We start from the raw sequence: 15117 nt of genomic DNA on the forward strand, positions 1-15117 counted from the left end.
ATCAGCTGATCAACCGATCAAACAGGTTGGGTGTGCTGAGGAGTTGTGTGTGTGTGAGTGCACGAGTGTGCATGAGGCAGTGTTCCGTGTGGACCAGCAGACTGTGGCATGTGGCCGTTACAGGGGCCCTGGCTCACTCCCTGCACCAGGCAAGGTGGCGTGGATGCCCCACTTGCTTTGATGTCAGGGTGGCAGGAGACTGGCTCTGGTCAACGAAACGTAAACAGAAGTGGGGACACCACCTTCAGGAAGCAGCTTCAAGACCAGGATTGCAGTTCCCTTCTCCCTCTGCCCAGAGCTGCCCGCCCTCACTAGGACAGAGCCCCATCAGCTTGGGCCCTGGGGTGACTCTGATGAGGGGTGTCTCCCAGCTCCTCGGGTCAGACGTGCAGCCTGAGAAGTCATCTCCTTTTCCTCCTTTCTGCCTGTCTCATCCTCTTGACAGTGCCTTTCACAGAGCAGAGGTTTTAAATTTCAGTGAGGCCCAGCTCATCAATTCTTTCTCTGATTGACCATGACTTGGAGATGTATTTAAAAAGTCATTGCTCAGGACTTCCCAAGCAGTCCAGTGGTTAAGATTCCATGCTTTCACTGCAAGAGGTGAGGGTTCTATCTCTGGTCGGGAAACGAAGATCCTACATGCTTCCCAGTGCAGCAAAAAGAAAAAAAAAAGTCATTGCTCAATCTTTGTTCTTTTAAGGCTTAAAAGTCACTGAGATCTCGGGGCTGCCTGCTATCGCAGCACAGCCTCACCTGTCCTAACTAACACAGCAATTAGAACTGAATTGTCAAATTGTCACCTGGCTCACAGAGTCAGGCTACAGAATGGACTGTCCAGCTCTGCTATGACCCGGACAGTGGGGAACCAGGGACCCTCTCGCCACTACAGCAGCCCCCCAACACTCGCAAGCCTGGACCCTGGAGGCTGGGTGGCAGCAGCGGCAGCAGCAAACGCCTAAGGCGGGAAGGAGCCCCTTGCTCACTCTCCTTTCTGGTCTTGGGGGTCAGCACACTGTATGGTCGGGCCAATTTCTAATCTGGAACCTAGCTGCACGAGATCAGGAGCAGGGTCTCAGCTTCCGCCTCTGTCCAGGGAGGCAGAGAAGGAGGCAGGAATGGTGCCGAGGGTCCCTTGACTCTGGTCCACTGTGGGGGTGGGGAGGAGGGTACCGCTGCCAACAGAAGAGGCAGAGAATGAGGCTGGGGGTGACTGGTGGGAGGGAAGAAAAGCCTGAGTGGGCAGGGGGCAAAAGTAAGAGGGAGCCAAGAGGAAGGGCAGGCTGAGGGTTGGCTCTGGAGAGGGAGGCAAACTAGGGAGAGGTGGGGGGTTGGGAGATGATCCTGGCTGTGGAGGTTCAGCAGTGCCCACTCCTCCAAATTCATGTTCCCCTGGTCCCCCACATGTGACCTCCTGTGGAAATGGGGTCTTTGCAGCTGTAATCAAGTAAGGATCTCAAGGTGAAATCACTGTGGATTTAGGCATGAATCCAATGACTGGGGTCCTCAGAAGGGGAAGAGGGGACACAGAGACACGTGGAAGGTGATGGTCACCATCATTCCCGGTCAGTCAGCGACCCCAGGGAGCAGGGGCCACCTGCCTGCATGACAGGATGAAAGGACACTGAAGACTTCCTCCAGCATCCTGGCTTCCTGGGCCTGGGGATTTCTGAAAGGGAACAGAACCAAGTCCAGATTGAGGGTTAAGGACCACAACACAGCCCAGCAGTCCCAGAGATGCTGTATCCACCTGCTGGTTATTCACAGGTTTGCTGACCTGCCTGTGACTGATTCTCCACATCGGGCCTCTGGAAGTGAAAGCGGGAAGGACCCCGGGCATCACTGGGCTGGCCAGGCACGTGGCTGCCTCTGTATCTCGTCAGTGACACGCCTGCTGGTCGTCAGCACTGAGGTAGGGAGAGGGCTGCACGGAGCCCACTAGTCAGAGGCATCCTGAGCTTGAAGGGCCTACCCAGACTGGGACCTTGGGTGGTGTCCGCGAGGGGCGGAACCCCAGGAAGCATCGTCAGAAAGAAAGTAAAGAGGAACCAACCAGACAGTGTTGGTGACCAGGGCGAGGCGAGGGCACTGGGGACCGTCCCCCCACCCGCCACCGCCACCGCCACCGCCACCGCCACCGCCACCGCCACCGCCACCGCCACCGCCACCGCCACCGCCACCGCCACCGCCACCCGGCGGCCAGTGCCGGTCATGCTCCCGCTGTCCACCAGGTGGCGCTGCTCCCCTGGCGATGACTCCCTCCGTCAGTTTCCAAAGCGCTGTTGACGCCCGGGTTCCACCTGCAGCCCTTATGTCTGCTCTCCCAGGCTTAGCTCACCTAGTGGAGGAGGCTTGGCAACCAGCCCAGGGTGAGCCGCCAGGAGGCTGCAGAGTCGGGAACTGGGCCCGCCTGCCTGGACGCTGAGCTTTGGCGCTGCCTGGGGCTCAGGATCTGATGCTGAGTGCCTGGCCAGCATACCCCGCCAGCCTCAGCTTGCTCCCAGCGCTTCTGGGAGCAGCAGCCACCTCCCACAGAAGTCACTGCTCTGGAGGCCTCATCTTGGAGTCTGCCTCCAAGGACACCCAGCCTGAGCCCCATGTGGGCCAGGGCAATTGCAATGTGGCCCGGTGAGGGGTAGGGAATGGGTGGGGGGGGGGGGTGCAGCAGCTGCAGGACAAGCACCTGGTGTTGATCTGGGGACAGGAGTGGACACGGCCCAATGGCTCACCTGCCCGGGCAGTCTCTAGTCACAGCCAAGGGGGCCGATGGTGGTATTGCAAGGACCCTAGGGCGTGATCCTCTCGGCACCTCATGGCATAGCCCAGTCCTCCTGCCTGTGATATAACCAGGGCTGCCCCTCTGCCTCCTGCAAACCTGGCCCCCAGATCCTCACCTGGGCCACCCCCAGGTGTGAGTGAGCAGATATGCTTACTTTCTAGTCAATACACATCCCACAGAAAGGACCTGAGAGTGGACGGCCCACCTCCCGGTGAGCACTGTGCGTGTCCGCCTCCTCCCAGCCATAGAGGTGTGTTTAAACACTTCTTTTGTTTCTGTGAGGTCAGCCCAGAGCTGGAGCTTGTCATCAGGGTGGTTTGGAGGGGTCAGCTGTGGAGTGGGTGATAACAGCACAGCAATGGGTGGGAAGGAACTGGTCAGGCTCATAAACCAGCCACTGGGTGTTGTGCTCACATGTCACTTGGACCACTATCTCAACAATCACACGAGGAGGGAAATCCTACCACCACTGAATCGATGCGGAAACCGAGGCTTAGGGGGATTTGTTCCGGTCACACAGCTCAAGGGCTCACTTCCTGCCAGCCCTGTTCTGAGCACTTTACCTGTGTTGATACTAATACATAGTTTTCCCAGCGAGCCTAGGAGGTAGGTAGTGCTATCATCCCATTTTATAGATGAGGATACTGAGGCACAGGGCTCATGTACAGCCAGGGAACGACAAGCTGGGGGACCACAGAGCTCACATCTTCACCCCAACAGCCGTGGTGTCCGGTCTGTGGATCAGGGAGACGACAGAGCTTCCTGAGCTGGCTGAAGGGCCCAGTGAGGCCCTGGTACCTGGATGAACCTAGGTCAGCACCTGGCACACAGTAGGTGCCCTGCCCCCAGCCGCTGTCGTTACCCTGGGCTCGTCCCCAACCCCTCTCTCTGCTCCTCATATTTGTCTAAATGTTGTCTGCCTGGGAGCATGTCCTCCCGCCTCTGGCTATTTTTAGGTCCGTTTCTTTAGAATTCCGGATTCTACATGTAAGCCCCACAGTTATTTGTGGGGAGATGTGACAGCTGCTCAGATGGAGTAACTGGGAATGCTGTGTTTATTCTGCAGAATCCACTGACCCAGCCTTTGCTGGGCAGTGACTCACGGACCATCCTTCCTTCTCCTGGGGACGCAGTGCAGCGTCGCCGAGTGACTGGATGATCTCTGCTGGGAGAGGCCTCCTGGACAGGTGTCGAGGATACACTGAAGGCTTCCTGGGAAGATGCACAGGACGGAGCTGCAGGTGGACAGGGGAGGGTAGGCACAGGAGCCATGGGCTCTCCCCTGACTTACCCCCACAGAGCCTCGGGCCTGGGAGGAGCAAGCATGAGGGAGAAGCGGACTTTTCAGTAGCAGCCCCAACTATAGGACTGGAAATTGAGGCGGACACCATTGGTCTCATTCCTAACACCTATTCCTTTTGACTAGTTTTTGATACAGTGCTCTAAGCCAATCATGATCATTTTGTCATCAAATTTCCCAGTTTTTAATGCTGGTTGTGTGACCCAGTTCTGGCCCATCAGTCCTAAAGTGACAGTATGCTGGAGACATTTCTGGGAAAGCACTTGCTTACCTGATGAAAAGAGGTGAAGCTACTGCAGCCCTTGACCTTTCCTTTACCTTTGGCTTGCCTGGAACCCAGGTGTGATGACTAGAGTTATGGCAGCCATCTTGTGACTGTGAAGTCAAAGCATAAGGCTGAGAAGTCAGTTGTATTAGGGATAGTGGAGTCAAGATTCCTATGCTAGCAACTGCCTGTTTCTAGTTGTGTTAATGAGGATAAAAGAACTTCTTATCCATTTGTTTGCTTCTGTTGGTTGTAATTTGGTGCTTTGCAGTTAAATGTGTTCCTCCTAACTGATACAGACATGAAGGCCAGGTGGGCAGCTGTGAGGCCCATCCATGCTCAGAGGTCCACAAACAGCTCCTGGGATGGCCCTGGGCTAAGGCCTCTGCTGGACTTTGGTGAGGTGGGGGTGATTCAGACCCACCTAGACTTACCCCTCAGGGTGTCATGGGCCACCAAAAGAGGCAACAAGTTGTGTAACTGATCTGAACTGCTCCCAGTTCTCAGGGGGCAGGAAATCCCTTTTCTTTAGGAAATCAGATTTAACTCTACCTTCGTGCTCATGTGCCAGGGTTGGAAGACCTGCACAAGAGTGTGATGGGGGTGGGGTTCTCAGGGTCAAAGTGTGGCCCTAAAGCTTCAGCTGTAAAAGCCCAGGGACCTGGCCCTGCATACATGAGGCCTGTGCAGATCCAGGAATGTCTGGGTCCAGGTCTGGGCCTGGTTTACACCAGCATCTCAGGGACTCCCTGCGTGGACGGGAGCAGAGGGCAGGAAGCCACACAGGGTTGCCCTGGGCAGGCCTGCATGGGCCAGACAGAAGGCAAGCGGGTATCACCTCCTCCTGCTCCTCTGCTGGAAGGTGATCACATGCCCCCGCCCCTGTGCCCTGGATGCACCTGCATCTCCCAGTGAATGCCCACAGGACCCAGGACTGCCCTTGCCCTACCCATACCTGGATGGACATCTGCCCACGTTGGAAATTTCCTCAACCCCCTGGCTCTGGGCCTGGACCCCGCGTTGTAGGAGGCTGAGCAGCATCCCAGCCTCACCGGTATCCATGGCACCTCCCAGCTGTGGCAACCACGGATGTCTCCAGATGGTGCCCAGTGTCCCCTGATGGAGAAGCCTGGACTTGCAGAGGGCGGAATTTTGGAGAGAGAAGGCAGCTGCCTCCTCCTCCCTGGTAGGGGTGCAAGGCGGGGGGTCAGGTCTAGGGTACTCTCCCCGCGCCTACGACAGGAGAAGGGACGTCAGGATGGCAGTTCATTTCCCAGAAAGTCATAGATAACACAGTAACTGAGTGAGATCGGCATTGTGATGGGGTCTCCAAAGGACTGGAGGTGTCTCAAAGGCAGGGCCAAGGGCTCAGCTCCCTGGCCCTTTGTCCACTGTGTCCTAGGCCCTCGCATACAGTAGGTGCTCAGAAAACTGAATGAACCAGTGAATGAAGGAGGCCACTCATGGCAGATTGCCTGTGCTGCCCTGGGAGGCCTGGGTTTCTGTCTGAGCAGTCCAGAGCCATAGCAGGGGTCTGAACAAGGGCCACCTGCTGTCGGTGGAGGATGCTTTGGAAATGGGGGAGGGAGGCTGGGGAGGCCAGCCGCCTGCATTGTGCAGGTGGGAGGTGATGAGACCTGAGTCCCAGAGGAACAGTTTCAGGAGGTGAGGACTGATTCCTTGTGGTGGTGTTGGGGGGCGGGGAGGAGCAGAGGTCGCTGGGTGGGGGACCAGGGAGTAGAGAGGGCTGGGGGCGAGGTGCTGGAAGATACCACTCTACCCCAGGTGAGGAGCTCGGCAGGTGGAAGGAGTCTGGAAAAGAAATCTAATGAGAAATGGAAAATCATGAGTTAGTCATGTGTAGTGACTGGAAGAAAAAGAAGCCACTGTAGCTATTTCTGTGTTCATAGGAAGCGGCAGCAGCACTGATGCTTAGAGGAAGGGCAGCTCTTGGCTGGGAAACACTTTCAAGAGCCCCGGATTGGGTGGAAGACCTTGGGTTTTCCTGGAAGCAACCTCCCAGGGGAAGGACTGATGCTAGAGCTGAAACTCCAATACTTTGGCCACCTGATGAGAAGAACTGACTCATTGGAAAAGACTCTGATGCTGGGAAAGTTTGCAGGCAGGAGGAGAAGGGAACGACAGGATGAGATGGTTGGATAGCATCACCAACTCGATGGACATGAGTTTGAGCAAGCTCCAAGAGTTGGTGACGGACAGGAAAGCCTGGTGTGCTGCAGTCCATGGGGTCACAAAGAGTGGGACACAACTGAGCAACTGAACTGAATTGAACTGAACCTCCCAGGGAAAGCTGTGCTCTATCCTCCCTGGATATGGGGGAAAGGGCAGCCTGCACAGCAGGAGCTCATGTCCGGCGATGGAAGCTGAGATGTCCTGCCTTCTGTTTTAAAGACTCCGATGTGTGATTACCCCTTGCCTTGGAACTCAATAATAGGAAGGCAATAACTCAGTTAAAAATGGGCAAAGGAGCTGAATAGACGTGTCTGCAGAGCTCAGAGCTTTCTTTAGACATCAGGGAAAGGCAAACCAAAACCACACTGAGGCACTACCTCACCCCTGTGAGAACGGCAGTCATTACAAAACCAGGGAGCCGGCATGGAAGATGTGGAGAAACTGGAACCCTTGAATGCTGCGGCTAGGGACGTGAAGTGGTTCAGCTGCTGCAGAAAATGGTCTGGAAGTCCCTCAAAGAGCTGAATACAGAGTTGCTGCGTGATTCAGCAATTTCCTTGCTGGAGCACATCCAGGAGAAATAAGTGTCCGTTAGAAAACACCTGTGCATGAATGTCCACAGCAGCCCTGCTCACAGCCACCAGAAGGTAGAAGCAGCCCCGGCATCCATCAGCAGGTGATCAGAAATGTGTGTCCAGCCGCACAGTTGGATGTCTGTCATTCAGCTGTGAAAAGGACTGAAGTACAGACACCCGCCACCATGGGCGTGAAGCTCACAAACATCACACTCAGTGGAAGAAGCCAGACATAAAAGGTCACCTGTTGCCTGGTGCTGTTTGTGTGAAACTTCCAGGACAGGCAAACCCCTGGAGACAGAATATAGATCAAAGGTTGCAGGGGTAGAAGCAGGATGGGGAGTGACTGCCAATGGCTTCTGGCTTTCCTGAGGATGCCAGGGATGTTCTGAAAAGAGAGGTGATGATGGTCACACAACACCATGAAGGTGGTGCTGCTGCTGCTGCTAAGTCGCTTCAGTCGTGTCCGACTCTGTGCAACCCCATAGATGGCAGCCCACTAGGCTCCGCCGTCCCTGGGATTCTCCAGACAAGAACACTGGAGTGGGTTGCCATTTCCTTCTCCAATGCATGAAAGTGAAAAGTGAAAGGGAAGTCGCTCAGTTGTGTCCAACTCTCAGCAACCCCATGGACTGCAGCCCACCAGACTCCTCCATCCATGGGATTTTCCAGGCAAGAGTGCTGGAGTGGGGTGCCATCGCCTTCTCCAATGAAGGGGCTAGAGCCACCTAACTGTAAACTCTGTTTTTTTATATATATTTCTATTCCATTATGGTTTGTCACAGGATATCAAATATAGTTCCTATGCTATACAGTAAGACCTTGTTGTTTATCCATCCTATACATACTGTTAATAGTTTGCATCTGGAAGTAGTGTTACTTTATTCATTTTTAAAATTTTTTGGGCGTGCCATGTGGCTTGTGAGATCCTATTTCCCGACCAGGGATCAAAAGCATGTTTGGAAGTTCAGAGTTGCATTCACACTTTAACATGGTTGAAATGATTGCTTTTATATCAGTACAAAACCATTTTTTAAGTATATGGGAACTGTCTGTACCTTCTGTTCAAATCTTCTCCAAACCTAAAAGGACTCTGAAAAATAAAGTCTGAAAAAGCAGAACGGAACATGAAGTGGCCATGAGCAGGGTGCAGTCCTGTGGCTCTGTGCCCCACGGTGCCACCTGCAGGCCTCTGGGTGCCAGGACACTGCCCGTCCACTCAGGGTCATCAGCACTGGAGGAGCCTCCCCAGTGCCCCAGCTCACCGTCTTCTTCCTGAGCATCCGACGGTCAGCAGAAGTCATCTGCCTGGAGCCAGATAAAGGGCTCCTGCCTTTGACCCTCATGACAAGCTCATGAGGACCTGGGGGCCTGGGGAGGCCGGGGCATCCTCTTGGGATCAGTCAGCAGGTGAGTGCAGAGCTCGTGTGCCTGGCCCCGCAGGGCAGGAGGGTGCTGCTCTCGGGTCAGCTCCCGGCCTCTGGACAGCAGTGCTCTGAACCCTCGCATCTCTCCGGAGGAGATGCCTGTGCCCAGAGGTCAAGCTCGAGCAACAGGCAGGGCAGCTGGACGCAGGCTCGGAGGACACAGCACTGAGGAGGCACTCTGGCCCCGACACCACCAGACAAAACCCACTCAAGGGCCGGTCTACGTAGCAGGACAGTGGGTGGAATGCTGACAGGGCCTCGGTGTTAGCCGTGCTCTGGATCAACCATAAACTTGATTTTGACACGACTGTATTGAGATTTCCTAGCAGAATGTTTTTGTTCTTAGGAGATATTCAGGGAAGGGCCTAGGGGTCAAGAGTCTGCTACACACGTTCAAATAGTTCATATAAAAATAACTTTATGAAGGGACTTCCCAGGTGGTCCAGATGTTAAGATGCCATGCTTCCACTGCAGGGGGCACAGGTGTGATCCCTGGTCGAGATTCACATGCTGAGCAGCACGCCCCCCCCCCCCAAATGCTGAGGAATAATAAGGGGTCAATCCAGGTGAAGGATATGGAGGTGTTTATTTCATAATTTTTGCAAATTTTTTGTGGGTTGGAAAATTTGCAAGGTAAAAACAAACTTTTAATCACTTAAAAATTACAAAGGCCCAATTCATTTAATTAAAAAGTTCATGTATTTGCTGAGGTTGAAGCTCATGGGTTTTTTGGAAAGAAGGCCCAGGAGATGCGCTGGTAAATACTGCAAATAAACACTATTCTGATCAAAAAGAAAAGCCCATGGGAAAATGGCCAGCATCACAAACAATGGGGGAAAAGACAAGTTAAATAAGGTATAATTATTCAACTATTAAATTAACGTAAGTGTGTTTGGAATACTAGGAGACCACGCTGATGAGTGAGCCAGGCACAGGCCTGTGGACCCAGCTGGACTGACTGAGTCCTCTTAACTCCTGGAGTCCCTTGCTAAGGAAACGGCCCTAAGCCAGATCCCACACTTCGAGCCAACCCTGCGCACAGGCGGCCCTGCCGAGCCTTGGCTGTGACCAGGGGCTTCTAGCCCTGCTCTGCCTCCTTCCTGTGCATGTGCCCTCGGGGCGGGCGGCAGGGTCTTCAGCCTGAAGACCTGCTGGTGTCCCAGTCGTCCTGAGCTCTGGGCCAGGACTGTGGGTTCCCACACCTGATCAGCTCCTTGGAGTCCCACAGCCCTCAGAGCACCCAGTGCTCTTCCCCAGCCCCTCTCCTCGCTCGCTCCTGGAATCTGGAGTTAAAACAGGAAAAGCTGCTTTTCCTAGAGTCTCCTTGCTCTAATCACTCCAGGTAAAGTTCTTGTTGGTCCCTGGACAGCTGGCCCAGGTAGAAGCACCTGGAAAGCATCACTGGGGTTTAAGTAAAATGTTTTGGTTAGTTTCCAAAGGTTGGGATGTGAAAGTCACTGAGCTGTGTCCGACTCTTTGCGACCCCATGGACTGTATATGTCTACTCCGTGGAATTCTCCAGGCCAGAATACTGGAGTGGGCAGCTGTTCCATTCTCTAGGGGATCTTCCCAACCCAGGGATCAAACCCAGGTCTCCAGCACTGAAGACTGATTCTTTACCCACTGAGCTATCAGGGAAACTGATAGTTGTCTTCCTGTTTTCTGGCTTAATCCCACTGTTTGGGAGAATAAACCATGTGATCACAGTTCTTCCAATTCTGCTGAGATTTGCTTTATGTTCCAGTGGTTGGTCGATTTGGGGAAATGCTCTGAGTGACCTTGATAAGATCACATGATCTTCTGCTGATGGGAGGAGGCTCTGTGGAGACCAAACCCTATGGGGCTTTCCCTGACCTTTATGCTCCGTTACCAAGGTAAATATTTTAACCCCCACAAGATATTATTGTTACAAACATCTAATATCAGATTTACTTTCTTGTGCTCTTCACTCCTTCCTGCATCCCCGGGCTCCCAGCTGGTATCCTGTTCCTTTTGTCTGAAAACACTTTTTCTTTGCCTCCATTTTTGAGGGATAATTTCCCTGGACTGAAATGCAGCTTTGACCTTTGTCATTCACTTGTGTCTTTGACGAGAGCTGACTGGTGCTGAGCGTGTGCAGGTGCAGGACATGCCCTTGCTCTCCAAGAAGAAGGGGACGGGTATGCATGGAGCACAGGGAGCAAGAAGGGCTGCAGAGTGGCTGTGCCCGAGCCACACGGGACCTCGGAGCGAGGATCACACTCTGCCCTCATTCTTACAGGAGCAGTGAGGCTTCTTGGAGAAGACATGGCTTTAACTGGCCCATGATGGGGGCAGCGGCATGTGTGAAAAGGAACCAAGGAGAGGGCAGAAACAAGATGGGTTTGAGCACTGAGTGTCCGAACCAGTGCTGGCTCCAGCAGGGGTTCCCAAACTGGGCTTCCTCTGTCACCTGCTCTAGGCTGGCAGGTTCCAAGCCCGCCACTCACTCAGCTGTGTGATCATGGCACTTCCCACGTGAGTCCACTTCCCCTCCCTCTCTCTTCCCCTCCCTCCCACTTCCCCTCCCTCTCTCTTCCCCTCCCTCCCACTTTCCCTCCCTCCTATTCTGCGACTCAAAGAAAACTGCACTGGGCTCTGGGCCTGCAGCTTTGGAAGAGCTCAGACTTCTTAGCTCTGGTCTTTACAGTTAGATTTCTTCTTCTGAGAGTCAGAGAAGGTTGATCAGTCACTTGCCGGAGGCCACACAGACAGGATCCTTCACCCTCTCCATTCCACAGATGGGGTCTGTGAGGCCCAGGGAGATTGTTTCCAAGGATGCTCCAGACTTGGGAGTGGCTGAATGACTCATTCACTCACTGTTTACAGAGTGCCTGCTTCATGTGTGGAACCAGGAACGAGCCAGGTGCCAGGGAGAGTTGTGTAGGAACAGACAAAACCCTGCCCTCTGGAAGCTCATCTTCTCCTGGGTGGGGGGAGGGGGGACTGACACTATAGAGAATAAATAAGTAAACTAAGTCCAAGTCTTTGCGACCGCATGGACTGCAGTGCACTAGGCTTCCCTGTCCTCCACTATCTCTTGGAGTTTGCTCAAACTAAAGTCCATTGGGCTTCCCTGGTGGCTCAGACAGTAAAGAATCCACATGCCATGTGGGAGACCTGAGTTCAATCCCTGGGTTGGGAAGGTCCCCTGGAGGAGGACATGGCAATCCACTCCAGTATTCTTGCCTGGAGAATCCCCGTAGGCAGAGGAGCCTGGCGGGCTGTAGTCCATGGGGCATGACTGAGCGGTTAAGCACAACATCCATTAAGTTGGTGATGCCATTCAACCATCTCCTCCTGTCATCCCCTTCTCCTCTTGCTCTCAATCAGACTGATTCCATGAACAGAAAGGAGACTCAAGAGTAGGGAACGGTTTAGGCTTTACCCAAGGCCACCCGTTAAGCAAATGTTAGCTTTAGTAATAAAAGGAGCCAGGTGCTCAGATGCAGGGCCGCTGGGGGAGGGGACAGTTGGAAGAAATAGCCATTAGCTTTGATCCTCTCCCAGCAAAAGTCAAACGCCTGGCCAGAGAGGTCATCTGGAGACGTTTGCCCTGGAGCCTGTGACGGTAGCTGCTCATGATAAACAGCTCCGGATATGTGGAGAGCCATCTAGGGGTAAAGAGAGATAACCCCAGGGTCGGGTGTGGGGCCGGCTGGGGGAGAAAGGAGCTATTTGTTAAAGCTCCAGAAACAGGGACTTTGGGTCGGAATCTGGAACAAATACTTTGTCCACAGAGAAGCACGCTGCCTCAGAAGTGACTTCTCTGTTTGCCAGGGATGCGGGAGGAGGCATAGCCCCTGAAAGAAGTCAGCCTGGGTGGCTTCCCTGCAAGCTCAGACAGGGGCGTTTCAAAGGCCCAGGCTGGACTTCTGGCCCCAGATACCTTCAGCAGGAGGTTCTTGACCTGAACAGTTCCAATCCACTGACCACACTGGAAGCTGAGTCCGGTTTCTGAGTTTTGGTGTGCTCCTTTCTAGGAGGGTTGGAGTGGATTCCGCTGGTTGCATCAGCTGTGCTGTGATCTCTGACATTTTCTTTGTTCCCACATAAACCAAGCACACAAAAACTAATTTTCCTGGCTTAATAAAAGAACAAGGTGGGGGCGGGGGGAAAGAATGGCCAGGTGGGGAGAAAACTGGGGCTTGGGTGAAATGGACTGTGGTGGGTAGGGAGTGCCCCCTGGGGGCCCTCCCTCTTGGTGAGCTCCCCAGAATCGGCTCTGGTTCCAGCAGGCCCTGCCTTGACAGCCTGCACGAGGTGGTAGTTGGGCAAACCAGCCCTTCAGCACCTGCTGTGCACCCAGCCCAGTGGTGGCTAGTGGTTCTCAAGCACTTTCCAGCAGTCAGGTCCTGTGCTGTGGGTTTTACCAACAGGTACCTCATTTGTGCTTCTGAGGAACTGACAGCTGCCCACAACCACGGAGCTGGTGTGTACACCAATGCCAGCGTCCTTCCTGTATCATGGTGGGCTTGCCTCTGCCCCATCCCAGGGGTGTTGTGGAGGTTGCACATGATTGGGCACACGGTGGCAGCTCACAAATGCCCTGCGCTGGCAGGTGCAGGGTGGAGGGGAAGCAAGGGAGAGAGGCGTGGGCTGGAATCAGATGGCTTGCCAGGCTTCCAGGTATGTGGCAACTAGCTACAAAGAGGGCTCTCTAGGGACCCAACCAGCCTGTAACCCACCTACTTTCCAAAGCCTGTTCCCTCCCACTGTCCCCCCCCACCACTCCTCCAGCCTTTTCAGGATTTCTGAAGGACCCCTCCTGTCTCCTAGCACCTGCACAGGTGAGCCCCTTCCTACCCCCAAAATCTGCATGTCTGGCACCTTCTCCAGCTCTCAGGCCTCCCTCGGGTCCTTCCCTGAGCATTGCAGGGCAGTGCCCCCTCACCTCCCCGTTTTGCCATCCCAGCTTGCAACCATTTATTGCTGCTCGGCTCTCATACCCCAAGGGACAGTGAGGGAAGCCCCGGTGAGTGCTCGAGGGCCACTGGAGGAGGGTCGTCGACTGGAAGCGGGAGGTGAGGGGCGTTCCCACCCCTCAACACTCCCCCTCGTGCCACAGTCGGCCCCCGGGAAGGACTAGGGGCTGAGTCGGCCAAAGTCCAGGTCCTCAGGTGCTAGGCAGCACGCTACTTAAACCTACGACCCGCCGCTGGCGGCCTCCAGCCAGACGACGGCCAAGAACAGGAACGCCAGGTCAGTTGGCTGGCCGAGTGGGTAGCCGGGGGCTGGGGGTCGGGGGCCGGCAATCGAGGTCCCCGCGGCTGCGTGGCAGCCTCGGGACCGGCCAGCGCCGCCGCGCACGGCCCTGGGACTTGTAGTTCTCGGCTCCCGGAGAGGCTAGCGCGAGCCCGGGAACTCGGCGCTGCGCGGGGACGGGGACTACATTTCCCAGAAGGCCGAGGAAGCAGGGTCACGGCGAAAGGACCCCGGCCGGCGGCGCTTCTCGGGGCCGATGGGGCCGGTTCTGGGTGTCGGGGGCTTCCTCGAGGCCCAGCGCGATCCCTGCAAGGCAACCCGCGGCCAACGAGTCCGGGCCGGGCGGGGCCCGTGCGCAGCTCGGTGGCTGCGCCGGACTGCTGCGGAGGCCTCGGCAACCTCGACTTCAGGAAGGTATCGGGCGCCGGGCTGGAGGGGTGCCGCGGGCGGGGCCTCTTCCTACGCCGGGGGGCGGGACCGCCGTTACCAGGCAACGGAGGCGGGGCGCCGGGCGGTGTCTAGGGCCCCGCGCCTGGGCGCGTACACCTGTGCACCCCGGGATTTCGAGGCTCCGGGAGGGCGGCGCCCTTAGCCGAGGCCGGAGGACTGGCCTCCTCCCCGGTGGACTAGCGGGGAGTTCGCGACCTGCCGAGCCCTGCACGGGCCGGGGCGGGATGGAGTGGGCGGACCCGGTGCTGGAGACCCTCCGGCCCCCGGCCCCCTCCCTCGGAGCCGCCTCTGAGACAAGACAAACACGTTTCCGGAGTCTGGCACTCCTGGTGGAGCCCCAAATAGGTCTCTGCTCGAGGCCACCTTTTGTGGTCCATTCGTTTGTCCCGCTGGTCTTGATCGAGAGCTGGTGTCCATCGAAGAAAAACGCACAACCTCAGGGTTGCGAGTTATGTTCTGTTTAGCGTCTTCCTGCGGACTGGAGCCCGGGAAAGAGCCTCTCAGGAGCTCTGAGAGACTGTTCCAGAGAGGTTAGGGAGGAACCAGGATATATAGAAGTTTTTGCTGGAAACACAAAACCCCAAAACATGTCGTGGAACATCAAAAGATTACTGGTAATCACACACACACACACACACACGAAACAGACATCTCTTTCATGATTTTAGCGCATTTCTGGATCTGGGAAGATGCAAGAGTCTGGGCTCCTTGAAATTATTCCTTAGATCTCATCCTGTCTGGGGCCAATCTCCTGTTTTTCTCCATCTTAAACCACCTCAGGGCGCACCTGGGTTGGCAGCAGCGGCCAGTGGCCTGATGGGGCAACTTTTGTTCTTATTGGAATGGCCGGTGACATTCTTTGTCGGTTCTCACTGACTTTTCACTCTAGTGAGCCTGGAAACCTAAAA

The 15117-nt window shown here is 55.2% G+C and overlaps 1 protein-coding gene across 5 annotated transcripts in view; it reads left to right on the plus strand.

The window, feature by feature from the left end:
* The first annotated feature begins 12112 nt into the window (after positions 1 to 12112).
* PEMT (phosphatidylethanolamine N-methyltransferase) overlaps positions 12113 to 15117 on the plus strand; it is a 37931-nt gene continuing 34926 nt past the window's right edge. For 2 of the 5 annotated variants that reach the window (XM_068977365.1, XM_068977369.1), the window contains exon 1: positions 13203 to 13344. Coding sequence is in view for 1 of the 5 variants with exons in the window: in XM_068977362.1 (XP_068833463.1) it covers positions 12136 to 12174 (39 nt within the window). In the remaining 4 variants the exon portion in view is untranslated. Of the gene's footprint in view, positions 12175 to 13202; positions 13345 to 13622; positions 13757 to 14061; positions 14174 to 15117 lie in introns of those variants that run through there. The other 3 variants (XM_068977362.1, XM_068977367.1, XM_068977370.1) reach the window with 3 other exon arrangements.

This window comes from Capricornis sumatraensis, chromosome 8 (assembly GCF_032405125.1).
Source record: "Capricornis sumatraensis isolate serow.1 chromosome 8, serow.2, whole genome shotgun sequence".
In the NCBI taxonomy this organism is placed as follows: domain Eukaryota; kingdom Metazoa; phylum Chordata; class Mammalia; order Artiodactyla; family Bovidae; genus Capricornis; species Capricornis sumatraensis.